The sequence below is a fragment of the Oxyura jamaicensis genome, chromosome 5 (genome assembly GCF_011077185.1).
Source record: "Oxyura jamaicensis isolate SHBP4307 breed ruddy duck chromosome 5, BPBGC_Ojam_1.0, whole genome shotgun sequence".
NCBI lineage: Eukaryota > Metazoa > Chordata > Aves > Anseriformes > Anatidae > Oxyura > Oxyura jamaicensis.
In genome coordinates, this window is record NC_048897.1 from 31,730,126 (window position 1) to 31,751,087 (window position 20,962).

At 44.9% G+C, this 20,962-nt stretch overlaps 1 protein-coding gene and 1 long non-coding RNA gene across 15 annotated transcripts in view; one reads left to right on the plus strand and one right to left on the minus strand.

Annotated features, from left to right (window-relative positions):
- ESRRB (estrogen related receptor beta) overlaps positions 1-6,212 on the plus strand; it is a 151,498-nt gene extending 145,286 nt beyond the window's left edge. For all 12 annotated transcript variants that reach the window (XM_035328226.1, XM_035328227.1, XM_035328228.1 and 9 more), the window contains one exon: positions 5,968-6,212. In XM_035328226.1, coding sequence (XP_035184117.1) covers positions 5,968-6,212 — 245 coding nt within the window. The remainder of the gene's footprint in view (positions 1-5,967) is intronic.
- A 2,876-nt stretch (positions 6,213-9,088) lies between these two features.
- Positions 9,089-20,962, minus strand: part of LOC118168100 — a 27,817-nt gene continuing 15,943 nt past the window's right edge. For all 3 annotated transcript variants that reach the window (XR_004751364.1, XR_004751361.1, XR_004751362.1), the window contains 2 exons: positions 20,353-20,534; positions 9,089-9,911 (listed from right to left, as the gene is read on the minus strand). This is a non-coding gene — a long non-coding RNA (uncharacterized LOC118168100). The remainder of the gene's footprint in view (positions 9,912-20,352; positions 20,535-20,962) is intronic.

Here is a 20,962-nt window from a genome sequence, read left to right on the forward strand (position 1 = left end):
CCCCCCCCCCCCCCCCCCCCCCCCCCGTCCCTTCCATCTGGATGACAGAGATGTGCTGGCAAAAGCCTGCTGTGACTGCTCTGTTTCTTCTTGGGAAAAGGATGAGAAAGGCCAGGGCCCTCAGCCCAGTGCCTCCATGTCAGTGTGGGGAAGGTCGCAGCCCTTGGGCCAGCAGGCTGGAAGCCTGTGCCTGTGCAAGGCACAAGAGGTGCTGCGTGCTGAGCTGCTGTTGCACAACAGCCAGACACATATTTGCTAGGGAGTCCTTTCCAAAGGGAAACTGGCTGAAGCTACCGTGTGACGAGGGCTCCCTCTACATCCCTGGAGTCTCACTGTCTCACAGCTAATCTTGCCGAACTCGCAACAGAATTCACCCTTGCAGGACAGCACTGAGTCTAGTATCTGTGCTCAGTTAAAGCCATCTTCCAGGAAGATAAAGCAGGGGAATCCACATCTTTCATGACAGCTGACTCTAGAAATAAATTGTTCTCTCAATTAAAAAAAAAAAAAAAAAAAAAAGAAAGAAAGAAAAAAAAAAGTACCATATTCTTAATGTGATTTTGCCTGAGTTCATCCTCCAGATACCGATCTTTTCTGAGCTGCTTCCTGTGATCCCAGATCCTTTAGACCTGACAGCTTGACATGATACAGTTCCTGTCCCATAGCTGCATTCCTTGCCTATAGATGTGTTACTTCAAGTGTAAGGAAGTGGTCCAGAATGCTCTGTGAGGCTGCCCTATTCTGGCTATTTTACAGCCTTCTGTTCCTCTTTGTCTTCCACACATCTTAGCAGCAGCAATTTGAAAGAAACAAAAAAAAAAAAAAAGGAAGAAAAAAAAAAAAAAAGGAAAGAAATCACTTACAGATCATTGATAAAAATGTTGGGTAGCATCTTTTTTTTTAACTGATCCCTGTGGATTTCCACTAGAAAACTCCTCCTTCAGGGATGATTCACCACCGATAGCTACTTTGAAATCTGTCATCTAGCCAGTTCACTAATCAATTGAAAGTGTGCTTTATTGATATTGCAGAGTGCTAATTTTTTAATGAGAATGTCCTGTGGTGCTAAGCCAAGTGCCTTATAAAAGCCTAAGTCTATTATATCTATGCAGTTAACTTTATCAACCAAACTTGTAATCTCATCAGAGAATGAAATCAGGTTTGTTTGACAAGACCTCTATTCCAAAGTATTCTGTTGACTGGCAGTAGTTGTAATACCATCTTTTAAGTCTTAATGGAACATCACATTTCTTTTTCCTTTATTTTGCTCTGGTTCACACCAGGCTACCATGGCAGTTATCTGATAGGACCCAGGAAAGTAAATGCATCATTAGAACTTCTCCACGCATTTTGAATTTCTCAAAAATACCAAGACTTGTTAATCGTTAATCTGCTCTAGACGAGCCTTCACCAGCAGTTTTAGAACTCTTAAAGCCCAGTTACTAAGATCTGCTGATTTCTGCAAAGTTTGTACCTAACAGATGTCTAATACCTTCTCGCATAAACAACAGACTAAGGAGTCTTCATCGTCATTATTCTCTGATTCGATGATCTTCATGTAAGAAAGGTACATAACACTTTTTTTCTAAACGCAGGACAGAAATACTCACTAAAGGTCTTCTGTCTCCTCATTCTGATAATAGTGTATTCATCTCCAGCAAAAAAGAGCACCCCTACAAATGTTAGTTTTTTCTTCTATTTCTTAAATATTTATAAAACTCTTCTTTATTGAGGAGTCCTTAGCCCTTTCAGCCCTGGATTTTCTTCCAATGTCCTTCACTTCCCTTATCGATTTTCTACACTTCATAACTTCTGATTCATATAAATTGCTATCTAGTTCCCTTTTTCAATTTCTCATATATTGCTTTTTTTTTTTTTTTTTTTTTTTTTTTTTTTTTTTTTACCTCTAATTGCTGCCTTCACTTTACCACTGAACCAGGATGGGCAGATGGCCAAGGCTGGTCTCTCTTGATTGTGGGACGGTGGCTTTTGGCTATGTAATCAACTCTTGTTAAAAAAAAAAAAAAAGCCTCCTGTCTACCAGGAAGGTCACAGGATTGAACAAGGAGAAGGGCTCCTCAGTGCAGTGACAGGGTGACAGAAGAGCCATACTGGGACACTTATCTGGCCCACGCTATGAGCAGAGCTGTTGTAGGACTCAAGCTTGACGCCATCAAGCTCTTCATAGTGCAACAGAAGCACTCTCTGCTGGTGTTGCTCACTTTGCTGTCAGGACTAAGCCCAGGGTAAGACTTATGGGACAGTCTGTATCAGAGTGGAGAAACACTGAGCAATGACAGAGCAAAACAACCAACACTTATCAGCTGCTTCGGGGTTCTGCTTCCAGTGCTGTGGAGTAAAGAAACCAAGGTAAGGGTCAGGAGGCACGGGCCACAGCATGTCCTCAGCTCTGGATGGTAAGAGCTGCTCCGACTTCACCGATTTGTTCTAGTGCAGGTAGAAGTGTGGTTCTGTAGGAGCATAAGCCACAACAATCCTGCTTTGTTACTGCTACTGAAAGTAAAACATGAGATCTTGTTCTTCATGCAGCTACAGCCTTTCAACGCACACACAAGGAAGCTAGATAGTGCATGCTGTTTTGTTTATATTATAACCTTCACATTCAGCCTTGCATTCTTTTAATATGTTATTATTCTTAGTGTATTTTTGACGGAATAAACTTGCAGAGCCTGCATGTATGTGCTTGCATGCAAACAGCTGACTCCTAAACCATTAAGAATGCAGACTACCTCTGGGCTAGTCCATAACTCCCCTGGGTCAGAGGCAGGGTTTAAAGCTGAATGCTTAGATTAGCACCTGTGCTGCCTAGACCTGCCTTCTGCTGCTTGCCTTCCGTATAGGTAAATTCCTGAATTTCCCCTCTCCCTGCTGTGTGTAATTGCTCACGTAATCGAGCTTCTCGGGACTTTCCTCTCTTCCACACAGCTCTGTGTACGTTGACCCTTTGTTTCTAGTAATTAAAGCAAATGGAATCAGAAGGGGCAGCTCACTCACTCCTCGCTAGAGGAGAAACTGACAATAGGGCAGGCATTGCTTTGAAGGAGCCGCCCTGCCAGAGCTGTGGCTGATCTCTAAATCCTCAGTGAAATGCCACCAGGGCTCACCTGGTGGGTGAGAGAACCCAAGCAAAGTCTGCCTTTCCTAAGTGCATTTCAGAGAGCTGAGAAGCAAATCCTTAATGCCCAGAGCAGCAAGCATACTCCAAGTGTGATCATTACCCATTTTTTGACACAGTAAGTGTGCTATAGACATACCCTGTTACCCTTCAGAGACAGCAGCCTCATCTTAAGCATTTCTAGGTCCTCTTGCCTCAAGAATACAAATTGATCGACCTGTGTATTGAAGAGCCCTCCAGGTTAGCATACAGCACACGTTCAGTTAAGGACAACCTAGAATGGCCAGGGAGAAACATTATCCCCTGACCTCCCCCCCCCCTTTTTTTTTTCTTCGCCAGTACATTTAATGCTGAGATGGAGTGAGCAAGGTGTGGATATAGCAAGGGGACGTATAGCAAATGCTACATTAATGGTTCCTGTTAGGTTCTCGCTCCTCCTGCCAGAAGCTGCAAGAAAAGAGTTAGGTGAGGAGGCACTGGGCCTTGTCCAGTCTCCTCCCACCTGCCCTATATGCCATGCCAGCAGTGCTAGAGGGAAGGGCTCTTGCCATATAGCCTCATGTCTAGGCCTGCTGACCCTCAGGGACATGGCCAGGCAGCCTCCAGAGCACCTCAGTGCTCTGGTAGCTGTAAAAATTCATAGCTATTGATTTTGTAATTAACAGTTTATCAATGCCATTGACACCAGCTCATTGATGGATTGCAGGGAAATTAATCCTGCAATGTTATTTTATTTTTTTTGCAGTCAGCTGCCAATTTTGAGCTTCTTTCAGAAAAGAGGAAAGGCAGTCCTTGATCTTTATTTCCCCAATTGCTCTCCATCTATATGCCTAGCTTTTTAGGGCTATTAGGTCTCACTGTACAGAGGTTAGTGGCATGAGAGCACAACTTAAGCACTGTCTACTGCACAGCAGCATCAGTACTCCAAAGCAGAGCACCCACCTTGAGCTGAAGCATGGCTTACTGCTTGGGTACCTCTAGCACCCACTGGGATCTGTGAGCTCTCATAGGATATGATTACTTCTCCTCCATGTGCCCCTGGGCAGAAAAACATTAAATAAGAAGGCTGGAGCATGTTTCTCTCCAAATTCCAGCTCCTGATGCTTCTTTCTCCAAAATCACCTCTGCCACCTGGAAGGAAGCACACTTATTTCCCCTGATTGTGCATGGGAGTTCGCCAGAGGTGCTGCCTATCTGGGGGAAGTTGACAGACTGATTTGGCAACATGCTTCTCCCTCTCTACTCCTCCAAATTAACCTCCGTGGCTAGCTCAGGTCACTGTGAAAACCTGCCAGCCCTTTACTGGCCTTTGTTGCCTGGTCTCTTCGATACAAAAAGCAAATGTAGCAATAATGATTTTTCCTCAGTAGGCTTCTTGGAAGTACAACCCTTTAATATCCTCTAATTAGTGCAGTCATTCTAAACAGCTTCTTAAACAGCTTTCTTGCTAGACAGAATATTTTGTCAACTGTTGCAATACTTTATAAATCATGTACCATAAATAGATATAACTGTACATGTATTTTATGAAAGTGACAGTCTCTAATTTGTGTTGAGCTCTCCACACAGATGACATATATTTCTATAGAGATTTGGGCATTTCAGCCAGCTTCCCTCCTCTTCACTGCTGTCAGACTCAGGAACCCAAGCCCTCACATTTGTGTTGGATGCGTGTGGGCTGAGCCAGCCCTCTGTTACACTGCAAAGCCCAGCTAGAGTGGCAGACGGGTGCAGCTCTGTGTGCATGCATGCTTATTCTAGCATCCCTATGCTGCTGCTCCTGGATCCATTGCCCTGTGGCAGCAATCCTTACCAATAGCTTCCGTATTGATTAAAAGTCTCTGAACAATGAAGACAAGGCAATGGTGTCTCCTGCTCTTGTTGGAGTTGTAAGGAAGAAGCAAGTATCAGCGAGATGAAAGGGAGAAAACCCTTCAACGATGCTGTCCTTGGCTAGCTTCTCCAGAGTAACCTCTCCCCTCGGTGGTGCTGCCCTCTGTCATCAGGATTTACCCACGAGTTTTGCAGCCTGTGTTTGCCCGTGTTCACCCCCTGTACCTCAACTCGATCCTGGATGGCGTCACTACGAGCTACCTTTGCCTCAGAGAGACACCAGGGAGCTGTGTTAGCCTTGCACACTCTGCAAGCCCCTCCAGCAGCTTGTAGGAATCTAACTGGCAGCCTGAGGGAAGGGGCCTTGCAGGACACGTGGATTTCGGTGACAGACTGAAATGGGAAGCTCTCCGAGCAGCTGCTGGCAGTCTCTGAAAACAGGGGCATATGCACAAAGGTGGGGCCAGCAACACCCCTGTGCACACTGGTTGTGACCTACTGGGGCTTTTCTGTCTTGCTGACACCCTGAGCAGCTGCACAGCAATTAGGCAGTTTAGACAGATGAAGCACTATAGCAGTGTTAATTATTCTTAATGAGATTGCTCCCAAGTGGCAGCACAGCAGATGCTGCCCCTTGCAGGGTGACTCTCCCTGGCAGGAGCATGGAGGGCAAGTGAGTGTGAGTCGCAAAGGCCCCAAGCTGACCCCCACACAGACTTGGGGTACCAGCAAAGCAGGCACACGGTGCACAACATGTCACCAACCCCAGCAACAACCTTATTGTTCCCGCACTGCTAGGGCCAGCTCTTGGGGCTCATGCCAAATTTTGGAGCAGCAGTACCTGCCAGCAAGGTGTCTTTTCCCCAGTAAGGTGTTTTATTTTTCATTTACAAAACAAAACCGGAAAAGCAATAAAATAAAGGAAGCTTAAGGACTGTAAAGCATTTCCTTCCTCATGTCTGATTTTACTGTTTGCTTTCTCTTCTCCCTCCCCCCAGACTCTATGCACATAGAGGACATGGATGCAGTGCAGAAGCTCCAGGACCTTCTCCACGAAGCCCTGCAGGACTACGAGCTGAGTCAGCGCAATGAGGAGCCCCGGCGAGCAGGCAAGCTGCTCCTGACCTTGCCCCTCCTGCGGCAGACGGCCGCCAAAGCTGTGCAGCACTTCTACAGCATCAAACTGCAGGGCAAGGTTCCCATGCATAAACTCTTCCTAGAAATGCTAGAGGCAAAGGTCTGACAGCCCCAGCGCCAGCCGACAGTGGCCGGGGAACAAACTAGAAACAAAGATGCAGACAATGGAGCAATCCAAACAGCAGCAGCAGCCACCGCCGGCTTTTATCTCCAATCACTTATTATGGAAGAATTATTTAATGTCTATCTGTCGGCGTGACTGCAGAATCTCGTGTACAGGAGGGGGGAAACTCTTTTAATCAGTCACCTGTTTCTCTTTTTTTCATTTGTTTTCTCTGTGGGAAATACCAGAATATGCTCTTGCACTTGTTGAGGCGGTCGTTGGGGCTCAGCCCCTCTGAGCGGTGATGCTCTTAGCACTGTCCAGGCCGCCTGATCCCCAGCTCCCTCCGCCAGTGCTGGAGGGGGACTGGGGACTAAAGCAGGAAGAGAGGAAGAATAGAGTCAATATAAACTTTATCTGCTGGTGCTGTGAGGGGTCAGGCAGAGGGGGAAGCAGCCAGGGTCCTTCATTTTGCCACCTTTCTGGTTCTAACCGTAGGGCAGGTGCTCCTTTGGAGAGGAGCGCTACTGGACCTCTCCTGGTCGCAATGGCTGCCTCCCGGGCTCCTCTAGCGACAGCTAACACTTGTACATACAGGCCCCACTTCTTACCGGGAAAGATGCTCCTAACTGTGTAAGATATTCTGCGACCTTGTACAGTGTGTCATTACGCCTGGCTAGTCCCTCCCATGCACAATCCCCACTGGACCCTGAAGAGGCAGGATGTACGTCCCTGAGAGAATGCAAGTCTCCTTTCCCAGATGGCAAGGAAAGAAAAGAGCCTGATGTAAGCTTTTGTGCTGGGTTGACTTGATAATCTCTGCATCCTCTCCTATGTGGTGCTAACTACAATTCTTCCACACTTTTCACCCTGTAGTGTATCAAACCTGCCTCTTCAGCTCAGCTGAGTGCCATTCCCCACCCATTCCTTGTGGCACAGAACACAAGGCTTTGTCTGCATGGTTACCGCCCAAGTGTAAGTACACCCCAAACCAGGGCTTTCCTAGACTTCATTGAAGTGATAGATCTTTGCCTCTTTGCCTCCACAGAGACTAAGGCTTATTGCCAAATGCTAGTTAGGAATCAAAGGAACCGCTTTTTCGTGGAGGCAGCTCCTGAGCCCATGAGATTGCTTTTTTTTTTTTTTTTTGTTTTTTTTTTTTTTTTTTTTGTGGCAGCCTAGGGAAATAAACCTAGAGGGTGGCATGGAACCCCCACATCCAGTATCCCAACTACTGTCTTCCCCTGCCTCATCCCATTATCCTCAACAGCAGCAAAAGAGCTAGTTAGCATAGATTGTCCCTGGACCTGTTAAGACGTTCTCTTGCTGATGGAAAAAGCTGTATACCTGACCGTGAGGTGGTGGGAGAAGAAGTGGGGGAATGTTCATTTACTCCTCTCGTGTAACAAGGTTCCTGCTGCATCCAAGCATTGGTTTAGATCTGCTGTCTAAGCCACAACTGCTGCATTTCCAGTAGCCAGAGGGGAATTTGGATGACTGACAAAAGCAGCTTGTTTGCATTCTCTGAGATGTTATTTTCTTGGTCACTTAGATCTGAGCCAGCCTGAGCTGATGAAACCCGAACACATTGTCTGTTTTGTGGTCAGTGGCATGGCAGGAGAGGTGAGCAAAAGCTTCTGATCTGCATTTGAGGCACCACGACCTCTACTGCCTCTGTTCCCCTCAAGCTTCTGTCCCTTCCTGGATAGCCCAGGTGGTGTGGCCCCCAGCAGGAACTCTTCCAAATGGCCAAGGCGTGTGATCAGGGAGACGGTGGGTGGTTGTTTTCTGCTGGAGCAGAACGTGTCGCTGTGCAGGCTCTCGGTGCTGCAGTGTGAAGGTCAGGCTAGCTCAGAGACTGAGGATGCTGATACTGAGCTCTCAGCTCATGTAGCCAGCCCACTCCTGGTACGTGAGTTAGTTCAGTTCCATCTCCTCTGAGTTCTCCATACACTACACTCATAGCTGCTCTCACCTATTTTGTACTCAGTAAAGGAATTTGGTCTCGCTTCAGGCACATCAGTAAACCAACAGAAACCTAAGGGGCAGAAGGCACACGGGAGCTGGGATTGTTTCCATGCTTGCAGCAGCAATTACACAGTGGCCTTGTGCTTTGAACAGATACTTGTGCTTCTCTTCCTCATCTCCCTCCCAGAGGCAGCTGGGGAGAAAAATTATAGCTTCTGGTTGCGCTGATGATCCCTGTACCCATCTGTGACTGAGAGGGACCAAACTGAAATGCAAGCCATCACTAGAGGCAGCTTGCCATGTGTTGCAACCTGGCAACTCTTTCTGGCTGTGGCATGAACACTCACAAATTTGCTGGGCTGCATGATTGCCTCTAAGTTGGACTCATTTGACCACTGAAGCTTCCCTGCTGAGTCCCACTCAGGCCAGCCACAGCACATTGTCTTTGAAGTTGCTTCAGAGCTGTACAAAAGTAGTTGTCCCAAAGTGGGCTCTAAAGCTCCGAAGAAGCAAGTCCTGTTCTGTGGGATCCTGTCTGGAAAGGTCATTTAATAAATGGTCCTGAGCAATCTGCTCTAAGTCACCCTGCTCGAGGGGGGGCTTGGAACAGATGACCTCAACCATTCTGTGATGCTGTCAAAAGGCTATTCCATCTTTATTGAATTTGGGCTTGGGCCTGCCTTCCAGAACAGAAGGGAGAACAACCTGCAAAACAGGACTATGAAGGAGAGCTGCTCCGTCAGCTTGTAGCCCACAGCCACTGCTGGCTATTTAGAGTAGAGCTATGGTGTGGAGGCAGCTCCTATGTTGACAGAACAATACAAAGATACCAAATGCATTTTTTTTTCCAGGACCTTCTTTCTCCATTACAGCTTCATAACCTTGGAGCCCATCTGGTTATCCCCCATTACTTGAAGGTAATAGACTTGGAAATGTTTGCTTCTGAAATAAGATGGGATCTGAACCAGGCAGTAATTAACATTTATTAATCTCTACACCAGGAATGCAAACTCTTCCCCAGGAACGGGGATAGAAACACGTCTAAATTTAACCCTTAAGTCTTGTACCATCTTTAATTGGGAAGCAGGTCAGGTCTCTTGGACCCTTCAGACAAGTGCAGGAATCCCATGCACCTCTTCCCTTCCCAGGTATTCTGGTCTGTGCATCACTAGTTCTAGCACGCTGCCACAGCTGAGGGGCATGTCCAGCTACAGAGTGAGCTGGGCCTGCAGAGGGGGGTGACATCTTAGTGTAGTTCTCTCAGTGCAGGTTGAAATAGGAAATGAGGCTTCAGCAACTGCTTAGTTCTTTGAGTGCTCATAGCCTCTTACAGAAAGGTCTGGAGATGTGGAACTTGAGCCATGAACCAGGAAATGGACTCTGGTCAGCGCTTTTTACGCAATTCATTTGTAATATGGGAGTCACAGTCAGCTCCATACAGCTGTCCTTCTACATGGGGCAAAAGACGGAATGGTTTGGGCCTTGGGACACAAATGGTCTCTGTGACTTAAAGAAAAGAAAAGCAAAACTGTAGAGGTAAGTGTATCAGTGACAGTGAAGAAGCATGAAGCCGACATACAGCTACTACAATGGTAAAAACAGCTCGAGCCCCTGCTTTGCATGCGCGGATGACAGAAACCACCTACCTGTCAGCCACTGCAAAAGGCAGTTCTTCCCAAGTGAGCAGCTCTTCTCTTTTGGGCACATTCTTCTCTGGGAACAGCGGTCTCTGGCCTGTAATACAAAATGAATCTCATGGGGATCAATTAAAAGAAAGGGTAAAATACCACAGAATTAGGTTTCTGGGGGAACTTGGGCATTACACCTTGCAGCAAAACTGTGAAGCTACAAGAAACTCCCCTGCAACGATCAGAACCTTGCAGTAACGTTCACGCTAAGGGGGCATTATTTTTCTCTTTGTAAGCTGTCATCTTTTTTTTTTTTTAAACAATTAACAAATGTATAAAATAAAACATGCTGCACCAGAAACATGTAAGCAGCTCTTAGAGGGGAAAATCACTGAGAAAGACCCTACAATGTAACTAGTTGAGCTTTTATTATGGACTGGAGCTGAGAAAAAGTGCTTCCACTTTGTATCCACAAGCTATAATCAATCATATGGCCAAAGGCCACTCTTGATCTTGTGGCTGGCTTATGTGGGGAAGCTGGGGAGACAGAGGCTGTGAGAATGATGCAGGGAGCTATAGACAGTCAGTGACATAAACAGTATCTACTTAACTATTATCTGCTCCTAATAAAAAAAGAAAAAAGAAAAAAAAGAAAAACCTGTGAAATAAATTGTATTCTTGTGGTACAGGTCATTTCAAACAAAACAAGAAATAAAACACAGAAATGTAAAAAATAACCCAGACAGAGTAATGTTTATTGTGTTTAGGATACGCTCCATTTTGCCCCTGGGGATGCACATAGGCCCACTGAAGGGGCCGGGGTGGGGGAAGGCCTGATCAATGTGTGCTGTTGAAGGGAAGATAAGTCCAAGCCTCCCACTTAAAAGCCCTCATTTTGGTGTTTTCCCATATCCAGAAAAAAAAATTCTCAGCAAGCTTCTGAGTTTTTGTAAGATTAGTGTTGCTGAGGCCTGGTTCGGCAGGCACCGCCATCAGGACCTGGCACGAACGGCTCTGTCTCTTCCACTCACCCATTTTTCCCCACCTTCTGCACTTCACTGGTGTAAGGAATAAACATGAGCTAGTGATGAAAAAGCCTTGAAGTTGTTCCAGTGAAAAACAAAATCTCTAATCATAAAATAGACCATTGGCTTAAGCCCAACGGTGACATCAGGAGTGTTGCAAGCACTGCAGCAGCTATCCAGTGCTTACAAAGTGGGTACAAGTGCTGAGGTCATGGCATTTGCATTGATCTGGTGGTGAGGCGCTGCAGGAGGGCAAGCTCACGTCTGCTTGAGAAAGCAGAAGGAAACGTGCTGTGGCGACTGGGGCAGGAACATGAGAAATAAAGACCCCAGGTTTTTACTCTGACTCTATAGCACAGACAGCACCACACCCTGTGGAAGCAGTGCCATCTCCATACACCTCAGTCAATGCTGCCAAAGCCCTTTTTGAAACAATTTCAACAGGCAGTGGTACTGGGATGATTCCTCTAAAACAGGCAACCAAGAAGCCATTCAGCCTGCCCTCAGGAGGAGGAGGAAGAGGAAGAGGAGGAGGTGGCTGAAGAAGCAGCGGCTGGTAGGAAAGGCCATGGGACAGAAATGGGCATGACTGAAAAAAAAAGATGAGCACAGAGCTGGGGAGGGAGGTGAAGAACTACAAGATTTTTCTATATAACAGCTGCCTCCAGCCTCCCAGTCATACTGCTCTGACTGTGATGGGCTCAGTCCTTGGACCAACACAGTCCCTTAGGAAGTCTGCATGTGCATACACACACTCACCCTTGCAGACCACCTACATCTAGAGCCCTCACCCTTCCAGCCAGCCAAAAACAACAGCCCTGATCCAAAAGAACTGCAGCCAGAAAGTCTATTTCCGTAAGTGCTAATCAGCTTTGAGAGGACCAGCATGGTTATGGTGTTTGTGTGCTTCCTTCCTTGGGGCTTGGGTAAGGCTAGAAAAGTCATCAGCTTTGGGAGTAGCAGCATCCAAATAATGATAAGCAGGAGTGAAGTCACGGGAAAGACCAAAGGCTCAAAGCATCATTAGTAGGAAAAACTGAGAAAGACAACAGCTACCACTTACTCATCACAGACTGCTGCAGACTTCAGTGTTTCACTGAGCCCTTCTTAAATCTAACCAGTCACATGCTAACGTTGCTGAAAGCGTTGTGCAACCACCTCTGGGCAGCACATGCAGAAACAGCTGTACTGGTTCAGACCACAGGCACATTTAGGTCAGTTCCCTTGCTCCAAAAGTGGCCAGCAGCAGATGACCAGAGATCGTAAAAACAGGGCAAGAGGTATAAAAGCAAGTCTCCCAGCCATTTAAGGATCAAAGATTTCTGGAGCTAGAGATGAAGTCTCTGTGTTTAATAGCTCCTGATGATTTTTCTTACATGAATTTGTCAGTCACTTTTTCAACCAATACAGGTGTTCAGCTCCTCAGCAGCAATGAGCTCCATAGCTCACTATTCAAAGTAGCTGCTTGCCTGTTCTGAACATGCCATCAGCTGGTCATATTTCATGTCCTTACAGCCTGTATTAGAAGACACAATGAACAGTGTCCTGCGCTCACTTTCCCTACCATTCACACTCTTCTATGACTTTGTCAATTTCACCCTCAGTCCTTTGTTTCCAGGGATGACATGCAGCTGCCAGCCTTACCCCCTTCACTGGGTACGCACTGCGCCCATTAAGTTAGGAAAATGTGATCACAAGAAAGGCAAATGTCTGCCTTGCACCACTTGAGCTGGATGCTTTAAAGACAAGTACAAATCCCTAGTGCCTATCTGACACACAGATGGGGTCAGGTCACTCTTCCTGTATCTATCTACATGCAGACATTCACTCACTTTGTCTCTTGGTTATGCTTTCATTCACAGCACTACTGAAGTTCACATTTACCTTCAAAATAGCTTTAAAAAATTAACCTATTTAAACCATATTTTTCTAACAATAATAACCTTAACAGATCAGAATCCTTCTGCCTTCAGATGGGTGAGGCCTTTTCCCCAACAGACTTTTTTTTCCCTCCATTTTTTCCATCTGAAACTAAGGGAACTGAAAAGACTCCTTGGCCTTTATCTGATCTAATCCTTATGTTATAGCAGAAATGTGTTTTAAAAGCAGAAGATCTTTAATGCATTCCTTGATGTATTAAATAAGAGATTTTTGGTAATATATTCCTTCCTATTGCACTTTAAAATTTGTTTTCTGTTTAGAAATCCCAGCTTTTTAAAATCATAAATACCAATCTACTGCGTCTCCAAATGCTTAAAATGAGCACATTGACCATGCTACCAGAAGAGCATTATTCTGATGAATGAAATTACTATGCATTTTGTTCGTCGATTTCAAGAAACTGGCATTACATTTTCAATCAGCTTTATCACACGTCTCCAACTTAACTGCAGTTGTTGAATAATAAGAGTCAGGACAGTAATCAGATAAGGAGAAGCCACGACAGAGCAAACTGAAATCACTTTGCCTAAATTGGCAAGAATCAACACAAAATAAGCTGCCTTTAATAGATCGGTTAGAACAAAGCACATAAATCATGTTTTTGAGAGGGCTTAATTTACACCATATGCCAATTAAGTCAAGTGCAATACATAAGTTATGAATAATCTCATTGGAGTGAAGAGTGTTGTATTTGGAAGGAAAATGATCTAACTGAAGCCAAAATTATAATCACCTTCAACAATTACATTTCCAGCATTGTAAATTCTTTTCTATTGCAACACTGAAAGCAGTCAATTGTGCAAGTAATTTTCCATTACCATTTACATTATTAAACTCAAACGCATTTACCAAACTCTTGTTTATATTTTTTTTTGCCAGTGGTTAATGCTACTACAAATCAACGATCCTTTGGGTCAATCTTAAGAAATACAATTTCACCGGCTATTATTCTGTCTAATGAACCCCTGTAACCAAGCCTGGGGTAATCACTTATTTCCCCCACTTCTTTTTTCATCAAACCATAAAAATTCAGCAGTGTCCTAAGGGAGTGATGCTTATGGGAATTGTATTAGCATAGGCATTATCTTTTCTGGGTGCTAGCCTCAGCTCTGCCACTGCCTTGAGCATTTCTAGCTTTTCTGAGCTGCAGAAAAAACAAAAAAAAAAAAAAAAACAAAAAAAAAAAAAAACTGAATTGCTACTGCAACTTCTGCGCATTTCTTCTTTCCATCACAACTTTTTCATTTCTCATGATCAGGCACTGTGTTTTGGTTTCTTCACTGCTGTGACAGCCTCTTTCTCCTGCCTCTCTCCTCCTGTCCTGTTTCTGACACACTGCCTGTGTGGGTGAGAAGCACATCAGCGACTATGCAGCCTCCTGTGCCAGCTGACCACACTGAGCTGCTCCAAACCCCTCCTGGGACATCCTTGTTCACTGTTCTGGATAGCTTCCCCTTGGAAGGAGGGTCACCCCAGTTAACAGTGTTTATAGTTCCCCATTGCTGAGGCTTTCCTAAGGTGTGCTGGCATTCCAGCCCTGCAAGGAATACAGAGCAACCAAAGTGGATAGGAATGAAGTCCACAGTCCTCAGTCAGACTAGACCAACGGCAGCTTCCATGGCAGGTCTAGTCAATAAGAAAAACTATGTAGCATCTGCCTTGTCAGTGAAATACTGTGCTCACCTCATGTTCCATTGTGCAGTTCAAGAGAACCTGAAATTTACCTGCAGAAGCCAGCACGGCAGTGCAGCAGGGTAGCACGCAGCAGCATGTGATGTTGCCAGTGCTGAACGAGAAAAGTGGCATTCCCGTGATGCTGTGTTCATTTGGCAAAATAGTTATTAACCTGACTTGAGTTACAGCAATTATAGAAACACCACCATGATCGCATTTAGTGATCACAGCAAATAACAACAGTTTATAAATAAATCATAAACACCTTTTAAGTGTGTCTAGGAATAGAGTCATGAGAGAAACAAGCAGCCAAAAGGAGAGGACAAAGCCAGGACATACACTCCACAGCTGTGTTTCTCAACTTTTTTTTCAGTCTTTTCTAAACAAAAGGAAAGCTTACTTTGTCAGCTGTAAATGAGTAAGGGCTAAACAAAACCTCATGCCTGCCTAGAGAGACAATTAAAATGTTTTGGGTTTACAAAAATTATAAGGTGATCATTATAACTATCAAAAACTAATGGAAAATGTAATAAATAGAAAAGCAAATGTGACCCCCTTTCTGCAGATCAGTAACAGATACTGCAGGTATCGGTACTGCCATGCTAGCCCAGCAAGCATTTCCACATGATGCCTACTGCCAGCTCTTGGGGCAGGGTCCCCTTTCTGTTCTGTCTGCTCAGTGCGTGTAAAGCAAGCCCCTTGCTCTGCTCTTCTTCCCCAAGGCGTGTTGCTTGCAAATAAATATATCATGAAAAGTGGCTGAAACCTCAGATAAGTGATGCTTGGGACTTCTCAAAATACTAGGAGACGGAATTGCTGCACTGGATTAATCAATTTGGATCTTTTTTTTTTTTTTTTTCCTTTTTTGCTTTTCTCATGGAACATGCCCCCAAACCATGGTATGAATGATGCATTCTGGAGTTTGCTGTGTGTTCTGAAGCACGCTGCTAAATTTGTTCTGTCAGTTCTCCAGACATTCTCGCACACAAAGACAGCAGTAGGATACCTATAACTACCTGACTGCTGTGTGTTATTTATCCAAACGCAAGGAAAAGAAACCACCACAAGCTGTAGGTGAAATTTCATGCCAAGTACAAATGCTGTCACCTCCTTGGTACAAGGTTCCACATTCCGCTGGTTGCTTTTATTCTCACACAGGTCTTCACTCAAATGTTCTTTTCACTGAGTCTGGCCCTGCACCCTCCACAGCATGAGTCACTCACCCGGCAGATCTACATTACATCACATTCATTTTCAAAATGAATGGGAGGGCCTCTCATGAGGTCATCCTAGGAAGGCTCCTGCTTTTTTGCTCACATGTATTTTGAGCTTCCAAGGAGAAAAGAGTGAGAGAAACAGGACAGAGCAAAGAAAACTTGACACAGTTTGCTACATAACTAGTTGTCATAGCTAGCTTTACTCCTTGTGTCCTATTCTTCTGGCTGGTAGGAAACAGTAAAACGAACATGAAGATTTTTGCCTTACCTTCACCATCAAGCCTTGTATCAGCGACAGTGCAATACACAAATACACTACGACCTCCTGGCCACAGAGGCGAGAAGCATTCATTAACAATGGAAAACAATAATTTCACCTTGTTCCTCACCTAGTCCCCAGTGTGACTGCTCTGTTCCTTCCGTTCCTAGAATGAATTTTGGAAGATTTCTCATGGTTTGCAAGCTGATGCAGGAAAAGAAAGGGAAGAAAAATGCATAGCAAAAGGGAGAACGTGTCAATTCAGAGCTTCAGCATCTATGGGCTTAATCAGACTCCCACATACAGGAAGGGTGACAAGCAGCTCTTATGTGCTTTTACTGCATATTCCATACTTCCAGATGGGACGGTAATATAGAAGAGGATGAGGAAGGCCCATCTGAACAAGGCAGACAAAGCCCAGCACTCTTCAGAGCTAACAGAAAAGCTGGAAGATATTTTTCCCATCAGCAAGAGGTTTCCCCCCTGCAAGCTCTGTTCTCTGGGAATCTCTTTGACTGAGAAACAGAATTCAACCCATTGCCCAAATTCAGGGTTTTGATAGCCAGCCTCAAAGAATCCAAAACAGATGAAGCAAGGGACATTAGACTTAGAGTAAGGATGTTCTGGGAGTGCTGCACAGCAAGAAGCACAGCAACAAAACTACAGCTACATTTGAAACACAGCCTGATTCACGTAAATGTGTGAACCACAGCATTCCTCCTGATCCCATGTTCATGTGTTCCTAGTACTTTTATGGAGAAGGTATGCTATTATCTGTTGCTGCATCACACAAGAAAGTCTCTCTTGGACAAGCAGGCCTTAAAGGCAAATGCTTATCCAGACATCAAAAGATAGTGCTTCTCTCTATGAGTCTCCACAAGAGAGAGAGACCTGCTGGAAAGACACCTCTCTCAAAATTACCCTTTCCCAGTATTGAAGATGAGACAGACACCTACTGAGGCTGAGGTGTCAGGAGAGCAGATGCTGGAACAAACTGCTAAAGAATAACAAATCGCCTGCACGGTGTGCCATGTACATCCAGGAGATCTGTAGGGGTCTGAGATGGAAGTGGCTGAGCTGCTGAAAACATGACTTCTCTCATTAAAATCAGCTGTTCTACTGGAGTAATGAAGGGTAGCAAAAGCTGTAAGTTGTTCTAAAAAAGGCACATGGGGTGATCTGGGAAGTCACAGACCACTGAGCTTTACTTTGAATCAGGTGAATTGGTCGAATTATCAAGTAAAATTAGAATCCAGGAAAGGACTGGCACAAAGAATTCATTTTGGTTTGCTCCAGTGTCCTTGCCCTCTTTTCCACTGCCCCCTTGTACCTTAAAAGTTCCCTTGATTCTCCTGCAGTCTTCTGCTTACATCATTCCTCATTACTTTGTGTGTGTGTGGTTATATCCTACGGAAAATTGCTTTTCATCCTCCCACATTCCACCTACTGCTGTCCTGGGAAAAACTGCATAAGCAAAATATTTGTAATATATTCATGTAATAACTGTATTTCCATTGTGGGTACTACAACAAAGAGGGAGTAGCAGAAATCATGCCTGATGTCCTGGTAATCCAGCATCAGTCCCTCACTTGTCCCAGTCCTAACAGATGAGAATTGTAAGTGCCAGGCAGCTGACTGACTTGTGCTATAGACTGGCCTTTGCCATGAGAAGAGCCATACAACAGTCTGTAAGGACATCATAGCAAAGAGTTTTCTACTTCAGCCCTTATAGGATGCTTGATGCAGATGGAGCCTTAGGATGCAGAGAAAGGCCGGATGATCTCTTCAGTTTCCTTGGCAAGATATACAGAAAAGAATGATCTGGCAGGTGTCTTGGTTCTGTGCCTAGAAGCTTTTACCTTGGAAATAAGCATTCCCATCCATTCCCTCTCCCCACTGGTTCAAGACTTTCACGTCTTACAGCACAACTCCTTTTTGTGAACCAGTAGTAGGGAGGAAGCAGCAACCTTCAAAAGATGTTGGCCAAGGTACGGCCAGGCAATAAGAGAATGCAGCCAGGACAGGGCAACCCAGGAGCAGAGCAGCTGATAAATACAGAGTAAACTCCACTCGAGGAACAAAGAGCAGGTGACCTTGAGGCAGAAGACAGGAACCAGCACGGGATCCTTACGGGGCAGCCAGGCAATGCATCTAGGTTCCTGCCTGAGGGTAAGCACCAGAGGCTAGAGGCAGAGGGCTCCCAACCAGGAAGGCCTAAAGCTGAGGATTGCATCCTGCACTAACCTATGCTGGAGGTGTGGAGGTGCACAGGCACTCAGTCTGCACCTGATGTGCCCTGAAGGTGCACAGACAGACGCTATTACAATTTCATTCTGTTTACCATGAGTATTTGCAAGTCTAACCATTCTTGCCTAGTGATTACCGATTTTTAGATTATTTTAAGGTCACACAGAGCTTAATTAACACGTTACTTTGTCAGGTTTGTTTTTGGTACTGCGATTACTCCAGAAAATCACTTTACTTGAGCAGAAACTTATCAAGTTACCAGTTTTAAGTTGTTATTGCTCAAGCAGAGCGGACAGGATTTTTACCTAATACCTCCTCATGCAGTCCGGTGCCTGGAAACCCCACCCCAAAGAAGACATGAAAGAGCCATGCTGATCCCATACTACTTTATCTAGTTTGCATATTAATTTTCTAAGTACTTAAAGTTTCTAGCACCTAATTCTGTAAGCACCGAATGTCACTAAGTAGTGACATTAATGAACACATTAGACTATAATTCATACCAGTTACCCGTATCACTCTCATTAAACTCACTTCAGTGTTTACTTGGATAGTACCATAGTTAAATTGTTATTATAATTCCACTACAGATTTTTTTTTAACATTCCAACTTAATAATTTTCATAACTATAATTGTTTCCTTTTCTAACTTAGAAACCAGAGCCCCAGAATTTTTCTGAGGGGACATTACCTTCCATGCATCCACATGATGGCAATACAATTCACTTTTAATCAAGCTCCTTAGGTCTAAATTTCCCTGTTTGGACTTTCTGGAAAATTAAAACACCCTTTGCAAGGTCATCGTAATGCTTCTTTTTCACTTTAGTCCCAAGTCCAAGTGGATATTACGATTCATAAAGCCTATGGCCGTTAGGGCCTGGGAACTGAAGCATCTGTGTGCTTCCCTCTGAGACGTCGTGCACCTGACGCCCCACTAAGCCCCAGGAGGCCCGGTGCACCATGGCACCAAACAGCTATAATTACCTCTGGAAGCCAGCTGCCACTCAAGTGACAGAGAAACCTGCAGAGCCATTCCCCCCCAGCCCACATCGCTGAGCACTTGGACCATTTGAATACAATATTAAATAGAACAAGACACAGGCAATATGTTACTTTTGCGAAGCTGAGCTTGTCACATTCACAAAATTAATATGGTGTGGCAGGAGATGAAAGGGCCACCTTCTCCGTAGAGCTCTCGTGTCTATGGAGCCAGACAGCGTGAGCCCACAAATGAAGCTTTGTAAAATCACGAGGCTGTCAGACTCGAAGGGCAATCAGCAGCACACTCCAAGTCCTCTGAGATAAGCAGAAGATGAGGATGCAATGAGAGAATGGGTGAAAAGAGGCATTTCCTACCACATCTAAGCAAAGCTGTTTTAGGTCCCACTGGAGCACTGCACCAACAGGCCTGCGTTTCGTTGAAAGTCCTAAGGCCCTAACAGTGCAGCAAACCATGAGCACCTAGAAAGCAAAGAGCAATGGCAGCCTCTAGGAGATGCATTTTCTGCACAGTGCTACGTAAATTTTATCATCTTTCCTCTTCTGTGATCCCTGCACTCCATGTGCAAATGGGAGGACTGAGTGCTAGCTCCAAGGAACTTAACAGCCTAAATTTCAGATACGTCCTTGCTGCTGTTCAAAGTGGGTTGCTTTCTGGGCAAATTTAAATTTTGTTTGAAAGGAAAAGAAAAGAAAAGAAAAGAAAAGAAAAGAAAAGAAAAGAAAAGAAAAGAAAAGAAAAGAAAAAAGAAAAGAAAAACAAACTTGTCTTCATCTTCTTTGCAAAGCAAGCTGAATTCCCTTGGTAAATACCATCATTATCATATCCTTTGGCCCTTCCTTCAACAGATGTTAAACTTACAGAATTACATTCTCCTCTACAGAAAACATGGCTCAGGACACCACTTCCAGACCAGAACTTCATTTGAACAGGCCCTACCAATAAAATCCCCAGCAGAAATTGGAAGAAAGCATGACATCTGCTTCTTTTGACAGTTGTTCAAGGAAGGTGCATTTATGCATCTATACACATACATACATATGTGTGGTACTGCATGGGTGCCAGCCAGCTCATGCATTCCCAGGACAGAAAGGGGACAGTCAATACAGGGAGTGTCCAGCCTGAGCCTAAAAATCTGACCAGGAAAGAGTTTTAGAAGGAAACATGGCAGCTCTTCAGATTACCTGCCCCATTCAAACTTGACCTTCTTGGTGGAAAGCCCATTGACTGTGTGACACTGCCGACGCAGCACAGAGCTGTCCACAAGCAACTTCGCAAGCCAAGACAAACAGCAGGCTTTTCCTTCCTCCTGTGTAAGCATAAGGTGGAGTCAGCGACCTGCTCTTCATCCCACCTGAGAGTCCTCCTGGGGAAAGAGAGAGGCCATTTTAAGAAAGGGGAGGTACACTGGGAATCCCGCTGAGTGACAGGGAACAGTTCTACAGCAATTGCTTTGTTTAAAATGCAAAATGTGGATGTGTTTAGAGGACATATCAGCATCAATCACTGTATGCAAATACTGCCTGTGGAGAAGAGCTTCCCCTGTAAGTCACTCCTCACTGCCCTAATCGAGTTAGCACTAGTGACTGCAGGCATGTCGAACGCTGATGGGCTGCTGATAGCACTGTCCCGGGAGAAGATTAATAAAAGGCAGCAGGAGTGCTTAGTCCGACCAGGGCATGAAGTGAGAGGGGGAGGCGAGGGGGGAGGCCAGTGGTATCTTTATTTTTAGGAATCATAGTCCATTACCACAGACAAAAAAAAAAAAAAAAAAAAAAAAAAAAAAAAAAAAAA